At 52.9% G+C, this 16,880-nt stretch overlaps 6 protein-coding genes across 6 annotated transcripts; 4 read left to right on the top strand and 2 right to left on the bottom strand.

Annotated features, from left to right (window-relative positions):
• Nucleotides 1-281: 281 nt before the first annotated feature.
• Nucleotides 282-2,144, top strand: TRIVIDRAFT_215113 (uncharacterized protein; the record flags this gene model as incomplete). Its single annotated transcript, XM_014106058.1, has 3 exons — nucleotides 282-1,129; nucleotides 1,386-1,699; nucleotides 1,777-2,144. The coding sequence occupies 3 exons, from the start codon at nucleotides 511-513 to the stop codon at nucleotides 1,966-1,968; spliced, it is 1,125 nt and encodes a 374-aa protein (XP_013961533.1).
• A 13-nt stretch (nucleotides 2,145-2,157) lies between these two features.
• TRIVIDRAFT_188205 (uncharacterized protein) lies at nucleotides 2,158-3,588 on the bottom strand (the record flags this gene model as incomplete). The annotated part of the gene is made up of 2 exons (XM_014106059.1): nucleotides 2,158-3,360; nucleotides 3,451-3,588. The coding sequence occupies 2 exons, from the start codon at nucleotides 3,586-3,588 to the stop codon at nucleotides 2,158-2,160; spliced, it is 1,341 nt and encodes a 446-aa protein (XP_013961534.1).
• A 1,125-nt stretch (nucleotides 3,589-4,713) lies between these two features.
• On the top strand, nucleotides 4,714-6,670 carry TRIVIDRAFT_34796 (uncharacterized protein; the record flags this gene model as incomplete). Its single annotated transcript, XM_014106060.1, has 5 exons — nucleotides 4,714-4,859; nucleotides 4,933-5,781; nucleotides 5,839-5,968; nucleotides 6,028-6,172; nucleotides 6,237-6,670. 5 exons carry the CDS (start codon nucleotides 4,714-4,716, stop codon nucleotides 6,668-6,670), a joined length of 1,704 nt encoding a protein of 567 aa, XP_013961535.1.
• A 1,110-nt stretch (nucleotides 6,671-7,780) lies between these two features.
• TRIVIDRAFT_141488 (uncharacterized protein) lies at nucleotides 7,781-9,156 on the top strand (the record flags this gene model as incomplete). The annotated part of the gene is made up of 2 exons (XM_014106061.1): nucleotides 7,781-8,312; nucleotides 8,420-9,156. 2 exons carry the CDS (start codon nucleotides 7,781-7,783, stop codon nucleotides 9,154-9,156), a joined length of 1,269 nt encoding a protein of 422 aa, XP_013961536.1.
• A 337-nt stretch (nucleotides 9,157-9,493) lies between these two features.
• On the top strand, nucleotides 9,494-11,061 carry TRIVIDRAFT_85903 (uncharacterized protein; the record flags this gene model as incomplete). Its single annotated transcript, XM_014106062.1, has 2 exons — nucleotides 9,494-9,617; nucleotides 9,761-11,061. 2 exons carry the CDS (start codon nucleotides 9,548-9,550, stop codon nucleotides 10,870-10,872), a joined length of 1,182 nt encoding a protein of 393 aa, XP_013961537.1.
• On the bottom strand, nucleotides 11,019-14,072 carry TRIVIDRAFT_73239 (uncharacterized protein; the record flags this gene model as incomplete). Its single annotated transcript, XM_014106063.1, has 6 exons — nucleotides 11,019-11,599; nucleotides 11,660-11,744; nucleotides 11,798-12,065; nucleotides 12,138-13,524; nucleotides 13,601-13,735; nucleotides 13,853-14,072. 6 exons carry the CDS (start codon nucleotides 13,912-13,914, stop codon nucleotides 11,431-11,433), a joined length of 2,106 nt encoding a protein of 701 aa, XP_013961538.1.
• Nucleotides 14,073-16,880: the final 2,808 nt, after the last annotated feature.

A 16,880-nucleotide genomic window follows, 5' to 3' on the forward strand; every position in this document is an offset into this window, starting at 1 on the left:
ATCAATGCCTTATATGCCTGGGATGCGCAGCTACGAGTTTCGACAGCCCATCACATGGATCAGGTACATGTACCGCACTCTCCAGCCAGAGTCTTGCTCCATTCGAAGTCACTCATACCGCGACCCGTCAGCTGGAGCTAATCGCCCGGTAAGTGGACGCTCTTGTCCCGATTAGGAATTTGCAGCTCTTGCACCTGAGCTCCCACGATTGGCTCAACCCCAGACAGCAGTGCCGGCTCCCCCGGTACTTACAATTTCCACATCGTCATATCCTGGCCAACCTCAACTCTGGCGAAACATCACGAGTGGCCGCTCCTTTAAGCTTCTGCAAGCTTCTGCACGCACTACTCAGGTGGCTTCTGGCAATTCTTTTAATAGTGCGGGAGACGCTGCTGCTATTGGCAAGCCCCTGGCAAGCCCTGGCCGACATATCTACCGCCTACACCTTCCGACTTGGTACTTCTCCAGAAGCCAATTGTCTCTGCCAGCTCCGTGACAAAGCCTCCAAGCATGATACAGAACCTGTTCAAGACCGACGACGACGACAACGACGGCATGCTGCACCAGCCTCTCACCATCCACAGGCCGCCAATTCATCCGCCAGCATGGCCCTCTTCCAGCAGCTCGCCTGCCCGCTCCTCCTCTGCCAAAACACCCGTCACCAGGCCCAACTCATCAGTAATCAAGCTCCAGTTCATCAACACAGCTCACCCCAGTGAATCAACCTCAGCCAAGCGCATCAGCCAGATCCGGTCACACGTAGCCAAGGACTCCCATGCCCGCCGCCGCCAGCGTAAGGCGTGCAAGGCGGCCAAGGCCTGCTGTTCGTCATCTGCGACTGCGGCCGTGGCTGCGGAATCTCCCGTCCGGACCGAGAGTCCCGACTCCACCCCCGAAAATGCCGTCGCACTGCCAGTTCGAGCCCGGCACCCTCTGTCTGCGTTTCTTGATGAAAGTGAGGGGCTGAGATTCCGGGGGTTTCGGAGAATTGCGCCAAAGACGGGAGCCCTGGACCAGAGTGTGGAGGTGCCAACGCCAAGGCAGATGATTGGCGATGTGAGGAGGGACGGGTGGAACGGGTCCTTTGCCTGGGAATTGACAGATGACGAATACACAACGTTTAATTTCTGTGAGTGCAAAATCAATCATTGCTTCCCCCCTTTCTTCTTCCACCACGCCCTGCAGATCATATCCTATCGCCCCCGATGTTGGATCTTCATGTGAATCATGTCCTGTCTGCTGCTATACTACTATATACTTGTACATGCTGGGTGCATAGGTACCCCAGCGATCCAGTAGTGCCGACTGCTTCTGTTCTTACTTCATACATGTATACTGCTTAAACAGGTACGAACGTATGCTGACTTTGTCTCCCAATTATCAAGACCTGGATTGGGTTCTCAAGTATGGCTATGAAATCTGCTTTCCCCGCGACCAGGTCGCTCCCGTCATGAAGCGGATGAAGGCAGCCTATGTTCCCTTTGCCATCAGATATCCCAGCCTGCTGGCCTGTATTTTCTATATAGCCTATCACAGACGCGCCCTCACCTCGAAAGACCCTCAAGAGGCAGCTAGGTGCAATCTCATGATGGAGCGCTACCGGCTTGTCTGCATTGAAATGATGAAGGCCGCAATTGAGGCCGAGGAGCGGCCGAGCTACCAGACCATCACGTTGGCCATGCAGTTGTGTTCGGAAGCGGTAAGTCGTCGTCCTGTATCATACTTTCGTTGGCGGAAATGGATATCTTTCAGGGCAATAACTAACCCAGATCTCAGTACTTTGAGGGAAACACAGACATATCGTTTACCCATGCCTATGCAGCGAGGACCATGGTCACAGCAAGAGGAGGCCTTGAGAGCTTTGATCACGTAGGTATCTATGGCCTCATCTCCTTCTTGCTGGCCACATCCGTGTATAGCGGGAATTACTTCTTCGTTCCCGGCTGTGCGAGGGCACCCGAGGGCTGAAAAAAAAAGGAGGGATTGTGCAGAATGTGAGAATGGAATCAATTATTATGTACACGTACGGTTTATGTAAATGGGTAAGGTTCTGTGTCATGCATGGCGTTTCTTTATATACATTCATAGGTTGCCTCATACGGTTTCATGCCGTTTCGTATGCTCATTATATACGTGTGCATGATAAATGCCTGGGTATCAAATCATGCTTAAAATCTCCCCCGACTCGTAGCCCCATTCCGCTTCCAAGTCCTTCAACCGCCATATGGCACCCCATCCCGTCGTTCTGTCAATAATCTTGAACAGCCGAGCCACCTCGAGATGCTCTCTCGGATGCGTCAACAGCCTGCCTGCGATGTACAGGGGCTGGATGGCGTTGATGAGGTTGCCGCGGTGAGGGTTTGTCCACGAGATGCCACACACTCGTTGGGCATGCCAGACGGCTGAGTACTCGAGCGTGTTGGGCAGCGTCTCGCCGGGTGGCCTCATCTCCAACATGACTATACACGCTGCGTGGTAGAGCTGGTTGCTGGAGATGGCCGCCCAGTGGGCAAAGAGGATGATGGGGAAGATTTGGCTGTCGCTGGGCTCCGTGGTCATGATGGGCAGCAGGCACTTTGGCCGCGTGTCGCGCCAGAACTGCAGCTCGGACCAGAGGCGGCGCCACCTGTCGACAAACGGCCTGTCGTCGGTCTCGTCGCGCTCGCCCAGCTCGACGAGCCTGACCTGGCGGTACATGAGGTCGCAGGCCTTTGCGCAGAGATAGACGGCCCAGTTGGCGTGCATGTCGGGCGTCTCGCGGCCCTTTTGGTAGAAGATGCTCTTGACAAAGTCCTCGGCCTGCTCTCTGGAAGTGCCGATGCCCTCGGGCACGGGGGGAACCCATTTGTCCAGGCTGAGGACGGTGCTCTCGGCGCCGCCTGAAATGATTGCGCCGCACAGCTCCATGCGAGCGTAGCACCAGAAGACGGCTTGTAAGAGACCGCCTGAGAAGCCGGTGACTTCGTAGAAGGCGAAGAGTGAGGCGCAACCCTCAATGTGCCTTCTCCAGTTGCGTGGGCTGCCGGACATGAGCTCTAGCACAGCTAGGATGCACGCCGTGACGAGCATATTGGGGTCCTTGGCCTGTAGCCCCGGGGCCAGCAGCCGGATGCTCTCTTGGTACAGCTCGAGGCTGTCGTAGCTCTTCTCCAGACAGGCCTTTCTCTCCATCTGCCGCGCGGAGAAGGCGAGCACGGCGTAGAACAGGCCGGGCGAGCTCTGGGCCAACAAGGGCACCTGGATGCCAAAGTGACGGGCCTCGTCAAACTTGTCGAGGTACGGCGAGCACTCTATGACCCAGTTCTTGAGGTACTTGACGAGCCTCATCTTGGGGATCGAGACCCGCGAGAAGTCGAGGCTCTTTGACGACGGCACCGACGCCCGCTCATGGTGGTCTGTCTCATCGGCGGCCGGCTCGGGAGTTGCGCTCTTGCTCGGGTCGAGACTTACTCCGGCAAAAAGCAGGCCTCGCAGCTCTTCCTGAAGCTCAATGTACCTGGGATTGGCAGCGTATTCATCAAAGGGAGAGAGCGAGGTTGGGGACATGAAGGCGTCCCCGTCAATCTGGTTAGTCGTGGCATCGTCCATTGCCAGTGGCCATTGGGGTGGGATATTGCTTTGAATTTTTTCCTTGTTTTGTCTGCTTGCCCGAGTCCACCTCCCTGCCGCCTGGTCTGATATCAAGGATTCCTGGCGTGACTTGAATTATGCTAGAGTAAGGGATTCAGGCAATTGTGGTCAGGTGCTTTTTGGGGGCCGAGGAGGAAGAAGATCCACCAGCTGGAAAATACGTGATGTAAGAAGAGAGAAGATCCACCAACTAAACAATGGATGAAGTAATAGAATCGAACCACTAACACTAATGTTCCGTGTCAGCTTAATTTGAAAGAACGACGAAACAAAAGAAAAAAAAAAAAATTTCGGCTCTCCACGTGGGAATTTGGGGAAATTCGGGGAGCAGCTCGAGTGGAACCTGGAAGGGATCGATCAAATCCAGATGCATGGAAGGCTCGTTTTCCTCCGCACTTCGTAAACCCGGACAACCTCCAGAGGGGCAGCGCTAGCAGCAACTAACGGCATGAATTGCCCGTTTGCGCGGAACAGACTGCCCGTTTGCGTGGCGGTGGTTTGAGGATCGAGTCTCTTTGTGGTCTCTTTGCGGTCTCTTTGCGCCGGCACATGACAGCACCGTAGCATCGAGTCATTCAAGCCCCCCTTGTCAGCATGCACCAAGTTGGTGACAAGCCTCAAGAGCGCGTATTGCGTAGGCTACACTGCCGGAAGGGGACTGGCGGTGGACATGGCTTCCTTTAGCCGCTCTAGTGAGGCCATCGCCGCGATCAAGCCCACGGCCAACAGCCGAAGACTCACGCAGCCAATCGGGATGCCGCTCGGTACTCGCAGCGCGGCGAGGCCATTCCCAAAGCAAGGGACGTAGGCTACAGCCCCCAAGATTCTTGCAGATTCACCTCCACAACACGCGAGGTTCAACTCGTCGTTCCCCACCGACACCGGGACATGATTCGTATGGGGGCTCCAGATTTTTGCAACCACGAGGTGGCAGTTTAAAATATGGGAAACATGGGGTAAACAGGGCGAAAATCTGGAGTATAGAGGGCTGCATTTAAATCCGGGGCTTCTCCCACCCTTTGCCACGAACTCGACCTGACTCTCACCAGCTTCAAGCTTCAAACCCAGCAAACAAACTTCACAATGTCCACTGGATCGACGGATATTGAGATTGCTCCCAACGGCGGCGCTGCCGTGGAGCCGGCACGACGTGTCCATGAGGCCCAGAAGACTATGTGGCAGTCTCTGCGGAACAACCCCAAGGTCCTCTTTATTGCCTTTTTTGCATCGTAAGTTGATCAACCAACTTTCTTACTGTTACTCTTACATGTTCATATATACTGACTGGCCGTGGTTTTGCAGATTGGGTGGCTTTGAGTATGGTTACCAGCAGGGTGTCCTCGGCCAGTCCCTGGTCATGACCCGTTTCAAGGAAAACTTCCCTGCCGTCGTCGACTCATCTTCAGCCACCGGCTGGCTGACATCAGTCCTCCAGTTGGGAGGTATCGTGGGCTCTCTGTCAGCCGGTGTTCTGGGCGAGATCATTTCCCGCAAGTACACCATGTTCATCGCCTGTATCTGGGTCATCCTGGGTAGCTACCTCTACGTTGGTGCCCACGAGGGCGTCTCTTCACTCCTGTATGCCGGCAGATTCTTTACCGGACTTGGTGTCGGTCTCTTCAGCGGTGTCGGTCCCCTTTACAACGCTGAGCTTTCTGCGCCGGAGATGCGAGGTCTGTTGGTGTCCTTCTACCAGTTCGCTACTATCCTCGGTATCATGCTTTCTTTCTGGGTCGGATACTGCAGCAACTTCATTGGTGGAACCGGCGAGCACCAGACCAACCTCGCCTGGAGACTACCTTCTATCATCCAGGGAATTCCCGCAGTCGCCCTTGCCATCGGTATCTGGTTCATGCCTTTCTCTCCCAGATGGCTTGTCAAGGTTGGCCGCGATGAGGAGGCTAAGAAGACTATGGCCTGGATGCGAAAGCTCCCCGTCGACCACGAGCTTGTTCAGATCGAGTACCTGGAGATCAAGGCCGAGAGCGTCTTCGAGAAGCGAGTCTTTGAGCGCGATTTGCCCAACCTGGCGAGCAAGAAGAGCAATGCCTTTGTCGAACAGTTTGCGCAATACGCCATGTGCCTCAACTCCAAGGACAACATTAAGCGTGTTTTGACTGGTTTCTTCATCATGTTCTTCCAGCAGTGGAGGTGAGCAACAATCCCCATACTTGTATTGGTAAATTCATTATGCTAACATTGATACAGTGGAATCGACGCCATCATTTACTATGCGACCAACATCTTCATCACTCTTGGTTTGACTGGAGGCACCACCGCCCTGTTGGCAACTGGTGTCACCGGAGTCGTCTTCATTGTCAGCACAGTTCCCGCCATGGTAAGTCGTCATTGTCCAATCGCTTTTCCACGAACAGCTAACTGACATGATGTTTGCAGTTGATCATTGACAAGGTCGGACGAAAGCCCATGCTCCTCGTTGGCTCCATTGTCATGGCTGTCAGCATGGTCATTGTTGGTATCATTGTTGCCAAGTTCCGCCACGATTGGCCTCACCACGTCGCTGCCGGTTGGGTAGCAGTCGGTAAGTTGAACATGTCTAAGCACTGAGTATGTAGAAGGACATGTAACTAACCAGCGCTCTTTAGCTCTTATCTGGGTTTACATTGCTGGTTTCGGAGCTACCTGGGGCCCCGTCTCCTGGACTCTGGTCTCTGAGATCTTCCCTCTTTCCATCCGAGCCAAGGGTGCTTCCATCGGTGCCATGAGCAACTGGCTCAACAACTTCGCCATCGCCTTCTTCGTTCCTCCCATGCTTGAGGCTTGGGCCTGGGGAACCTACATCTTCTTCGCCGGCTTCCTCGTTGTTGGCATCTTTGCCGTCTGGTTCTACCTCCCCGAGACCAAGAACGCCACGCTGGAGGACATGGACCGAGTATTCAAGAGCCGCACTGGCGAGATTGATGCTCAGCTGATGAGAGAGGTGCAAGAGGAGGTTGGCCTGGTGGCCCTCATTGAGGCTCGCGGAGCGGCTCAGTACGAAAAGAAGGATATCCACGAATCGCAGATTGAGCAGCTGTAAATTGGATACAGCTGCTGGCATATGAGATGTGCCATAACTTGTAATGAATGTAACGGAGTATTATTAGTCACGATATGATTTAAACACCCATCTTAATTAATGCGACCATTTTTTTTCTTTTGAGAATTTCACGATACATGTTTTGCTGTGAGAGAAATGAATCGAGATTTACAATATTATGACTCGAGAAAACAAGCCACTTCTTACAATCACCTATTTTCCTTTTGCCATTGATGGAAGTATTTCAAATTGTATTAAAGCCGTCGCGTCTTTCGTCCCAAAACTCTGCCGCCTGCATGGCGGTCTAATCCTGATTAGGAATAATCAATGCACAATTAACGGGGTAGCCCCACATGCCATGAGCCCCATTAGCGGGGCGCTAGAACCTCGGATTTTAACGAGTTTCTGTATAGAAGTCCGCCAGCTAAACTCGACATTATTCTATTAAATCCCATCAGATACTGGACATCTCGTCGACGTCAATCTTGCCTAGTCAAATACGCCATCGCTATTGGCTGTCAGTTCAGAAGGGAGCGGGGCTACAATGCCATGCACCGTGACATAGCGATGCAATGCCTGTCATTCGGAATATCCCAGAGGCTAAAAGGAGAGTTCGGACAGGCTGCCTCTCATGCCGCAAGCGAAGACGAAAATGTATGTTTCAATGACTTGAACCTTTGCTATATATCTTACTGTGCTTATACATATGATGAGCCTGGGGATGTCTAGAGTTTGAGCAACTACTGACCGGCTGGTTTCAGGTGATGAACGCAAGCCCCAGTGTGGGAGTTGTCAGGAGAGAAATGTCGTGTGTAAATACCCGGATCTTACTTTTGTCATAGGCCCCAAGCTTGGAGCCCAAGAAACAGGTGGTCGTTCATCTGATCAACCCACGCCATCCTACTCTAATGTGAGGGTGAGTTAATCAGCACTACTCATCACCTAATATGCTTAACGGCTACTTACATGAGACGCTGCAAGTTTGTGAACAACTCTTCATCAAAACTTCCGACACCATCGACTGAGGTCCAAGTACCGGCTCAAAATGAGGAGCTGTCGTTACATGTTGAAGAGCCGGGGCCTCTACTCGGACATAGGGATGAAAATATTATGGACAGCCTCATCGGCAGCTCGAGTTCTCAGTCCAAGACGGCCTCGCCATTCTCAGCTCTCCACTTACCGCAGTCCGAATGGAAGGATTATTTTTCCACTACCCACGCAGCTTCAGTTAAAAATGAGACTGCCACACTACTTCACTTTCAGTATAACCTCGCGCCATGGATTGAAGCGGGCGACGTAGGGTCTTCCTTTGGGACCGAAGTTATGCTACTTGCACAGAAACGACGGTCAATATTGTCTGCTATTTCGTCGGCTGCTTCCACCCAACTGGCTAGGTCTAATTCGGCGTATGGAGGTTCTACGATGGTTCCACGAGATACTGATCCGTCTCTTGCCCTTGAAGAGCCAAGGGTAAGGAGGATTGGACTAGCACTGTTGGCCTTGGGAGAGGTTTTCACTTTGAGTCCTTCTCAATGGAGAAGACTCTCCTTTTTCCAATCGGATGAGTCTACGAGAAATGCGAATAGCTTTTCAGGGTTTGGAGAGCCGCTGGAAACTTTGTTGCGGTTTCATTCCAGGATTGGTCAGTTTTGTTTTACCGTTGTTTATGATTCACCTTTGCGTGTTTAAATTTGGATGTTTGGCTAATACGCTCTTACATAAAAGATCTCGCAGCATCATTGTTGACAGATCAGCCACCACTAACATCTTTGGGATTCACCATGAATCACGACCCGGCAGACCGTACCCTCCCATTGTCGACAAAGTCAATTTACAACGCCTGTCTAATTCAGCTCGCGAGCTGTCTCCAACTGCTCAACGGCAACAATATCAACAATATTGCTTCTAACTCACCACCATTCTACATGCCAACAACTCAAGAATCCATGTCCCCAGGTGCAGGCTCATATTTCTCATCAAAATGGTCCACCTTATGGTCAAATTGCCAGCAATGGTACCACAGCCGCCCCGTCGAAATGCAGCCCATTCTAGAAATACGCAGCGTTGAAGCCGGCCAAATCGACGCTGACAACGACTCCTCGTTCCCAATACCCGTCTACACCAGCTCTATTGCTCTACAGTGTAATATTGTCTACCACATCTCATCACGCCTTCTCTTATTACGCAAACCTCGGCTTCTGCGACTATCTAGCCGCCAGCGTCATCTCACGTCCCTAAGCTGGCATGCTCAACAAATTGCCGGAACCGCGACACGCAATGATTTCGCGGAGCAATGGGATCCTATTCTCGTCGCGGGGCTGCTGTGGATTGCTAGGGACATGACGCATCCGTCGCAGCAGGAGTCGCTCATATCATGCTTCCGCCAGATATCGTCCAGCACGGGAATCAAGCTGGATGAAGAAATACAAGCGCTGAGGGCGAGATGGAACAGCTCGCAAGTGAGAGGCTTCCAACTCCCTGGTTGACAGTATCATACCTACCAACTTGCGTTTTCTTCTTACATGTGAAGAACCCCTTGTACCAGTCACTACCCCCACATTCTCTGTCCGATATCTTTATGGGAAACGCTGCCACGATTTAATTCCTCCCATTTCCACCTCATTTGTTGAAATAATTAATCATAATAATACCAAACCTTTCTAATACGATTCTAAAACAATACCATCGCCTACTTCTTCTGGAACACCATGGCCACGCGCAATCGGCTATTACCCCACACGCTAAACCTCGGCCCGCCGGATCTGTTTCAGCTCTCATTCCCACGCACCTAATTTCTTACAAGATTCGAAAGGACATCAGATCCAAACATCCCCAATCTGCCAAGATTCCAGAGGAGCTGCCATCTCTACCGAAATCATGGCGGCAGCGGCTTCGGCTCCTCCTTTGAAAGGGATCAAAGTCTTGGAGTTTGCCGGCCTTGCTCCTGGTAAGCACATAGTTCGCCACTATTTCGTCTCACCAGACAACTCTTCAGTTACACAACTCAGTTCATCACCGCTCTCATCTTGACAAATGCCTTCATCTCATCTACATCTTCAACTTCATATTCATCATAATAACTTTCATTAGGCCCCTTTGCAGGCCTCATACTCGCCGATGCGGGCGCTTCAGTCCTCCGCGTCGACAGGCCTCCCTCCAGCTCTGAAGGCGCAGTGCCAACCCCGGATATGCTCGCCCGCCATAAATCATCCATCATCGTCGATCTAAAGAACCCCCGTGGCGTGGCCCTCATCAAGCGCCTCGTAAAGCATATTGACGTTCTCATTGACCCATTCCGGCCCGGCGTGTTGGAGAAACTCGGCCTCGGACCAGATGAGCTGCTCGCTATCAATCCGCGTCTCATCTACGGCCGCATGACGGGATTCCGCCGCGACGGCAAGTACGCCGACATGGCTGGCCACGACATCAACTATCTGGCCGCATCCGGGGTCCTCGCCCTCCTCGGGAGACCAGGCGAGAAGCCGCTCCCCCCATGGAACATCCTGGCCGACTTTGCAGGCGGAGGCGCCATGCTCGCCCAGGGCGTGCTTCTCGCCATCATATCGCGCCTCTCCTCGGGAAAAGGCCAAGTCGTCGAGGCAAACATGGTAGACGGCAGCTCCTATCTTGCGTCCTTCCCCCGCATGTCCCTCAAAACACCCCTAGGCGACAACCCGCGCGGCAACAACATTCTCGACGGAGGCTGTCCCTGGTACGACACGTACGAGACCTCCGACGGCGAATACATGTCCGTCGGCGCCCTCGAGCCGCAATTCTTCCAAGCTCTCCTCAAGGGCCTCCGCTTACAGGGCCAAGGATGGGAGTCTAAGCGCCACGACCGTTCTTCATGGCCTCGTCTTCGCGCGCTCTTCGCCGAGACGTTTAAAAGCAAGACTCGTGATGAGTGGGAGGCAGTTTTCGATGGAACGGATGCGTGCTGCGTCCCTGTGCTGCACTACAGCGAGCTGGAATCGCAGCCCGGCAGGGAAGGCAACCAGAGGCCGGCGGTGACGCTACGGGACACACCATGCTATTCGCCCGCTGACAGAGAAGGAGGAGGTTACGTGGGAGAGCCTTTAGTCGCCGGCCATGGAGGGGAAAGTGTTTTGAAGGAATGGGTAGGGTGGGAGAATGGAGGCCAGTACGAACTGGAAAATGGGGTGGCGGTCTTGAAAGAGAAGGGAGGCGACTCCAAACTGTGACAGCAGGTTTTGGTACATTATCATGTACATGGACTTCACGATTCATCACTCATATAAATGCCCAGGAATAATGTTCCCCTTTCTTTATACAGCTATCATCAAAGCAGCACAAAGCGGATGATTTTGCGATACAACTGAATACAAATGGATTTCATAGTTTTACATTAAAGAAAAGAAAATGGTTATTCTAATTTGTCATGCTATAAGCCTAAAAAAAGAGAATCCTTCCCCCAACATATCAGAAGCAGGCCTCTCCCCCAAGGATCCCAACCCGGATCCCCCAAAGAGCAGCTCTGCCTCTTCCAAAAATACTCCACTATCCGACGAGTTTAACCCTGATATCCCCCACATTGCCGACACCCCAGCTCTCGTTCTCTTCTGGGCGGACTCATTACTCATTTACTCTAGCCTCCGGAACAGCCGATGGTATCGAAAAAGAAGAAAATAAAGGGATTTGGGAAAGGGGAGCGAGTCATCGTGCGTCATGCATCTCATAAGCCGTAAGTCGCCCAATCGTTCTAACATGTCAATCTAGGAATGCTCGTCTGGACTTTTCGTCTACTGCACTTGGCTGACAATCTCGCTGGCCTTGCCGAGAGACTCGACCATCTGCTGGCACTCCTTCCGCCTGCGGATGGTGAAGTCGCTTTCTCTCAGCAAGTCATCGATGCTGTCGGTCTTGTACATGTTCTCCAGCAATTCACGCTGCATGCCATCCTTTGTGAGCCTGTAAATCAACGGTTAATATCTCTTCTCAGCTTCATATTTCCATATTGGAGCCACATACTGTACAAGGTTGAGCATGATTGCCTTGGGAACCATATCGGTCATGGTCCGCTTCACAATGTTGAAGTAAGATGAGATGAGCAATTCTATGTACAGGTTAGCATGGCTCATTCTTTGGCTTTGTGCGTGCTCGACTTACTAATGACTTCAACCTCGATAACTTCGCGTTCTGACAGAGTACCCGAGGCCTTCAGACTAGGTGGCGGCGGCTCCATGGCGGCAGCCTTCTTCTTGTTCTTCGCCGCGAAGAAGCTTCCAAAGAATCCGCCGTTTGAGCTACCATCGGCATCTGGGACTGTAGGGCTGCCAGCTCGGGCAGGTGTGGCAGCTGGTAGTGCCTTGCCGGTCTTTGGGTCAACCTGGACGGGCTTTGATGGGTTATGGCGCTCGTTGACAATGGCCATGGCCTAGACGTGCATGTCATGTTAGCACAAATATGAAGAGGGGAAAGGACAAGGGAAAATCCCTGATGTACATACGCGGTGTCCGTTAAGGAAATCAGGGTGGGCAGTGTTGATGTAGCACGCCTCCATATTGACCAGATCTCTGACCAGCTTGTTGGTTGGCTCCATGGCCTTCTTGAAGAAGGCAACGACGGTGCTGTGCATCTTCTCCTTCAAAGCAGGATATCGGCGGTACAACTGCTTGGCGAGCAACTGTGAGAGTATTCGCACCAGCTCGTCGTACACCAAAGACACACACTTCAGACTCGGGTCTTCCATTCGCTTGATCTGCTGCTTGACGATCAGCTCGAAAGCCGTGGTGCCGACAAATAATGCGGGAGAAGGACCCGACGAGTTGTACAGGTAGGTTCGGATGTCAAGGTCCTTGACCACGTCAAAGGGATCGAGTGACTTGACTCCATTGGTGTAAAGCTCGTGGAAAACGAAGCTGATACGGGCACCGCCAGACAGTTCAGTGCTGGAGAGCTCGGTGTTGTTGCCGTCCAGAACGGTGCGCCATTCATTGGTGAACTCGGTGATGACGTTGAGGACAATGTTGGAGCTGTTGCCAAGCATAGATGGGCCAAGGCTTTCCAGCTCGGAGCTGTACTTTTGCAGGGAGCTCGAGATGCGGGCCTTGATGTCGGGCAGCGTCTGCTTGATGTGCATCATCAGGATGAGATTCAGTTTACGGGCAAGGTAGGGAGTACCGCAGTAAGAGCTCTTGTTACGGTACGCCACGTGGTTATCGAAATAGTTCTTTTCCGCCTCTAGGGCAGCACCAATGGCCTTCTTGTTATCAATGTCTCGCTGTCCTCGGTTGACAACGGGAACGTAGCCCAAGCGCAGCGGGATGACGCGGTTGGAAAGAATGTCGATAACGTCGGTTCCCTCTTCCATCAGGTCGACCTTGGTGAGGACACCAATGGTGCGCTGACCCTCCGGGTCGACTTCTCGCGCCAGCTTCAAGCCATCCGAGTTTGCCAAATCAATGTTTGCAGCCGTGACCGCCAGAACAATGGCGTTTGACTTGGAGATGTACTTGAGGACCATGTCTCGAATCTGGCGCTCGATATCGCGGGGCTGATCACCAACGGGGACCTTGGTCAGACCGGGCAAGTCAACCAGCGTCAAGGTCAGGACATTTGGAGAGTAAATGCGCAAGTTGATGGGAGCTGGGGAGATTCCGGCATTTCGTCCAACCTTGGCTTCGGTTTCTCTAGAGATTTCATCCCTGATCTTTCCAAAGTCAAAGAACTTTTGGCCGGGCAGGTGGAGGAACTCGCCCCATTCGTCCGGGTTGGCGGCCTTGTCGGCGCCGGCTTCGATGTCCTCGTGGCTGATACCGTTGGACTGGGAGGGGCGGTTGATGAGCTGGAGGACGAGAGGACGACGCGTGACGATGCCATTACCTCGGGGCAGGCTACAGATGAACTATTAGCATGACGCTGTCTCTGGGAAAGAGCCAAGATAGGGGGTTTCCATAGGGCAGGACTCACAAATCACGACCGACAATGTTCTCTAGCACGGAACTCTTGCCACTAGACTGGCTGCCGACGACGGCGATCTGAGGAAGATCAATGGGGTTGTTGACTCCGACGGTTGCGAAAACATCCTGAAGCTTGTTGACGAGCCTAGAGGTGAGAAGAGCGAGTTAGCAACAACGGCCATGGGCGAGAGGGGCGTGCCAGGCCAGCAGAAGCGGGAGTGCAAGCAGCGCAGAAGCAGAGGCGGGAGCAGAGGAGGCTCACTGAATCAGGGCGGGATCGGTGATGCCGCCCGGCTGGGCAAGCGAAGAGTTGGGCGTGCTCATGGTCGAGCGTGTGTGTTGTATGCGTGTATCGTTGAGTTGTCGGGATCAGAGGCTCAGGTTGTAAGGGGGGAGGCTATCGCGAACGAAGTGGCGGGGTGTCTTTGGTAGATAACCGGGGGGGACGAGACGGTGAAGAGAAGAGAATCCGGCGCAGGGCTCGGCTCGAACAGGGCTTGGCTCTCCCAAAAGGCGCTTGCAGCTATCCTGAATTCGCAGAAAATGGCGGAGAGCCGCTAACAGGCAGAGGACTGGACAAGATGCGAGTTTATGGGTTTGGATGGATTAGGAGGACTCCAAGATGCAGAGCCCGACAAGGGAAGGCTTAGGCGGGTTCGGGTGCCGTGCCCTGGCAGGGAGCGGCTCCACCAGCCACATGTGGCGAAGCAGCTGATAAGTATTGCTACCTATCGCACTCCGTACACTTAGTAGGCAAGGTAGGGTAGATAGACACTTACAGAGGTATTAGTCTAGCATGAGGCTGGTGTTGGGAGCGCAACAAGGGAAAAAAGTTAGCAGCCTAGCAGGGGCTAACGTCACTCAATGATGTGGACAAACGGCGAGGCGCCACATTGAAATCTGTGATTGACGCCATCATCTCCTGGGTTTAGCAGAAAATTAAAATGAACAAATTATGGTTGCAGTCAGAAAAGAAGAGAAGGTGGGAGAAGAGTTTGTCCGTCACAGCCCGTTTGGGCACCAGCCAGAGCAGCCAATCGATGTAAGTCGGCGCGCGCATTTCATTTGCAAGACACATGGTCAGGTACCATTCCATCCGTTTCACCGCGCCCGAATACCCACAAGGCTGGCTGACGACATGAACGGCTCTGTATGTGGCTAGAATAAATTAAATCGACGTGGGCGATTACGTCGGATCGACTCATATAGTCGAGCAGCAGCCTTGGCAGGTGATATACCATGCAAAAGGGCATGTAATAAGCAAGACCTCGTATATCTTAGTGCCTACCTGTATATTAGTAACTGCCTCTTTCAAATCTCATTTGATGTAAAAGTATAAGTCTAAGTACACTTTCATAAACAAGCAACTCCTTTGCTCAATGCTGCAGCTAGCTTAGAGTGGCAAACAAATGTTTGAGCACATTGAAAGAAATCACCTCGGCCTGGCTAGATTGTTTAGGTAGTTCATATTAGTACGGGACTGACAGCAACCATTCATACTGCCTTAGAGTACTAAGGCTGTAGTAGATCGTGAACAACCCCACAAGACACCCAAGAGACCATTAGGTACCAACGCATGATTCATTCTTCTACGCAAGCGACAGGTTCCCATCACTCGATATCAGGTACTAACAAGTGCTTAGCTAGGTAGGTAGAGACGTCTACCTAGGTACCCAAGGTATCAAGACGATATTTCTCAGCCACACACTCCATGCTCTTCGCCATCTCTCTCCCTTGCCGCTGGCATCGTTTCGAGTAGATGGCACAGGGTCTCAGGCAGGGGAAACTGGCTCTAGGGCCACTCAAACGGCGCTGGATATGCAGCTTGGAGACTTGCAGCCCAACCAGCGGTGGCCATGAGACATGCAGGCGGAAACATGGTGGGAGAAATCGGCGCCTAACAGGACGCTGACGAGTGGCCAAGGGCCAAGCACAGATAAGTACATGTAGGGAGCCAAAGGCCAAAGGGTGGCATTCATGTATTACATGTATTTGATGCGCCGTATGGTACACACGGGATTCTCCCCCTTGAGAGAGAGCAGTAGCAGCAATAGTATTATCCTCTCTAATAGGTCCTTGTTAATATACATCCACCGGCATTTCTGAAACACTGGACGCAGTACGGGTATTTGCGGCCGGCGTCTGCTTGTATTTGCCCACCTCCCTTTCCGCTTACTTCCTTACACTAAACTCTCTAGTCTAGTAGCCACTGTTCGAACTGTGTGATGCTACATCTTGTATGTTGTCCGTGACAGCAACATACACCAATCCTCGCTGCACCCAAATATCACACACCTGTATCCATGATGCTTTGAGTACATGTAGGTTGGTTGAGGACACCACCAGCGGGCACATGGGGGCAACTGGTACAGTGCAGGTTAACCACCTGTCAGGAGAGAGAGTTGTGCCGTCACCCGTAAAGACGCTTTAGTAGCGCGCTGTAGCTTGTTGCCACGGGCCGCTAATAGGTAGATACCGCATTGCGCCTCCGGCTACAACCTTGGGCACAGGTAGTATGAAATCTTATCGACCGTCGCCGGATTAATGTACCAGACATCCATGGTGAAATGGACGGACGTATCCATGTGCTAAGGTGCCTACCAGCAATGTCCAGTGCGGGATTGACCTGCTCCAGCGAGTAGATACAGAGGCCAGGCGCTGTAGCCGCACCGACACGGCGCCGCTCGCTTCAGCCACTGAGGCGTCACTTGCCCACTGAGCCGGATCCCATAACAGGCGCCATCCTCATCGGAACCTTAATCTTCCAACAGCTGCCTATCTGGACATCAACCCCTCTGACGACATTTGCCATTTTCCTCATCCCGCACGCTCCCACGACGACTTGTTCCGTCTGCTCGGCGCCCCGGTCGCGGCCTCACATGAGCATCTCCGCCTTGCACTTGCCTGTATCGCTCTGATCTAGGCGGGCCACGCTGTTTGTACGAGTCCCCCGAATCCCGTCACTTGCCAGCCAGTTCCTCACACGCCGGAGCTTCTAGGCCCAGATCCCAACGTGCTCCCAGATTGAAGCTTGTCTTCGCCCTCTGGCTCCCGGCCAGCCTGCCACCAAGCTCCTCCCCAGCATCCCGCGGCCATCTGCCGCGCAGAGGTCGACGTGGACCAACTCTTGAACCCTCGTGCCCTCTCGGTTGACGTCTCCGACGGCCCAAGCTCTCCGCCAGCCTCTCGGAGCTCCTCTGATACACCTCCGGCACTCAACACTCTCTCCATCCCCGACCCCATCGACAGCTCTGCCAGAGTCCCGGCCACTGCTGCGAATATAGCGTCTT

Source organism: Trichoderma virens, assembly GCF_000170995.1.
Source record: "Trichoderma virens Gv29-8 chromosome Unknown TRIVIscaffold_1, whole genome shotgun sequence".
NCBI classification, from domain to species: domain Eukaryota; kingdom Fungi; phylum Ascomycota; class Sordariomycetes; order Hypocreales; family Hypocreaceae; genus Trichoderma; species Trichoderma virens.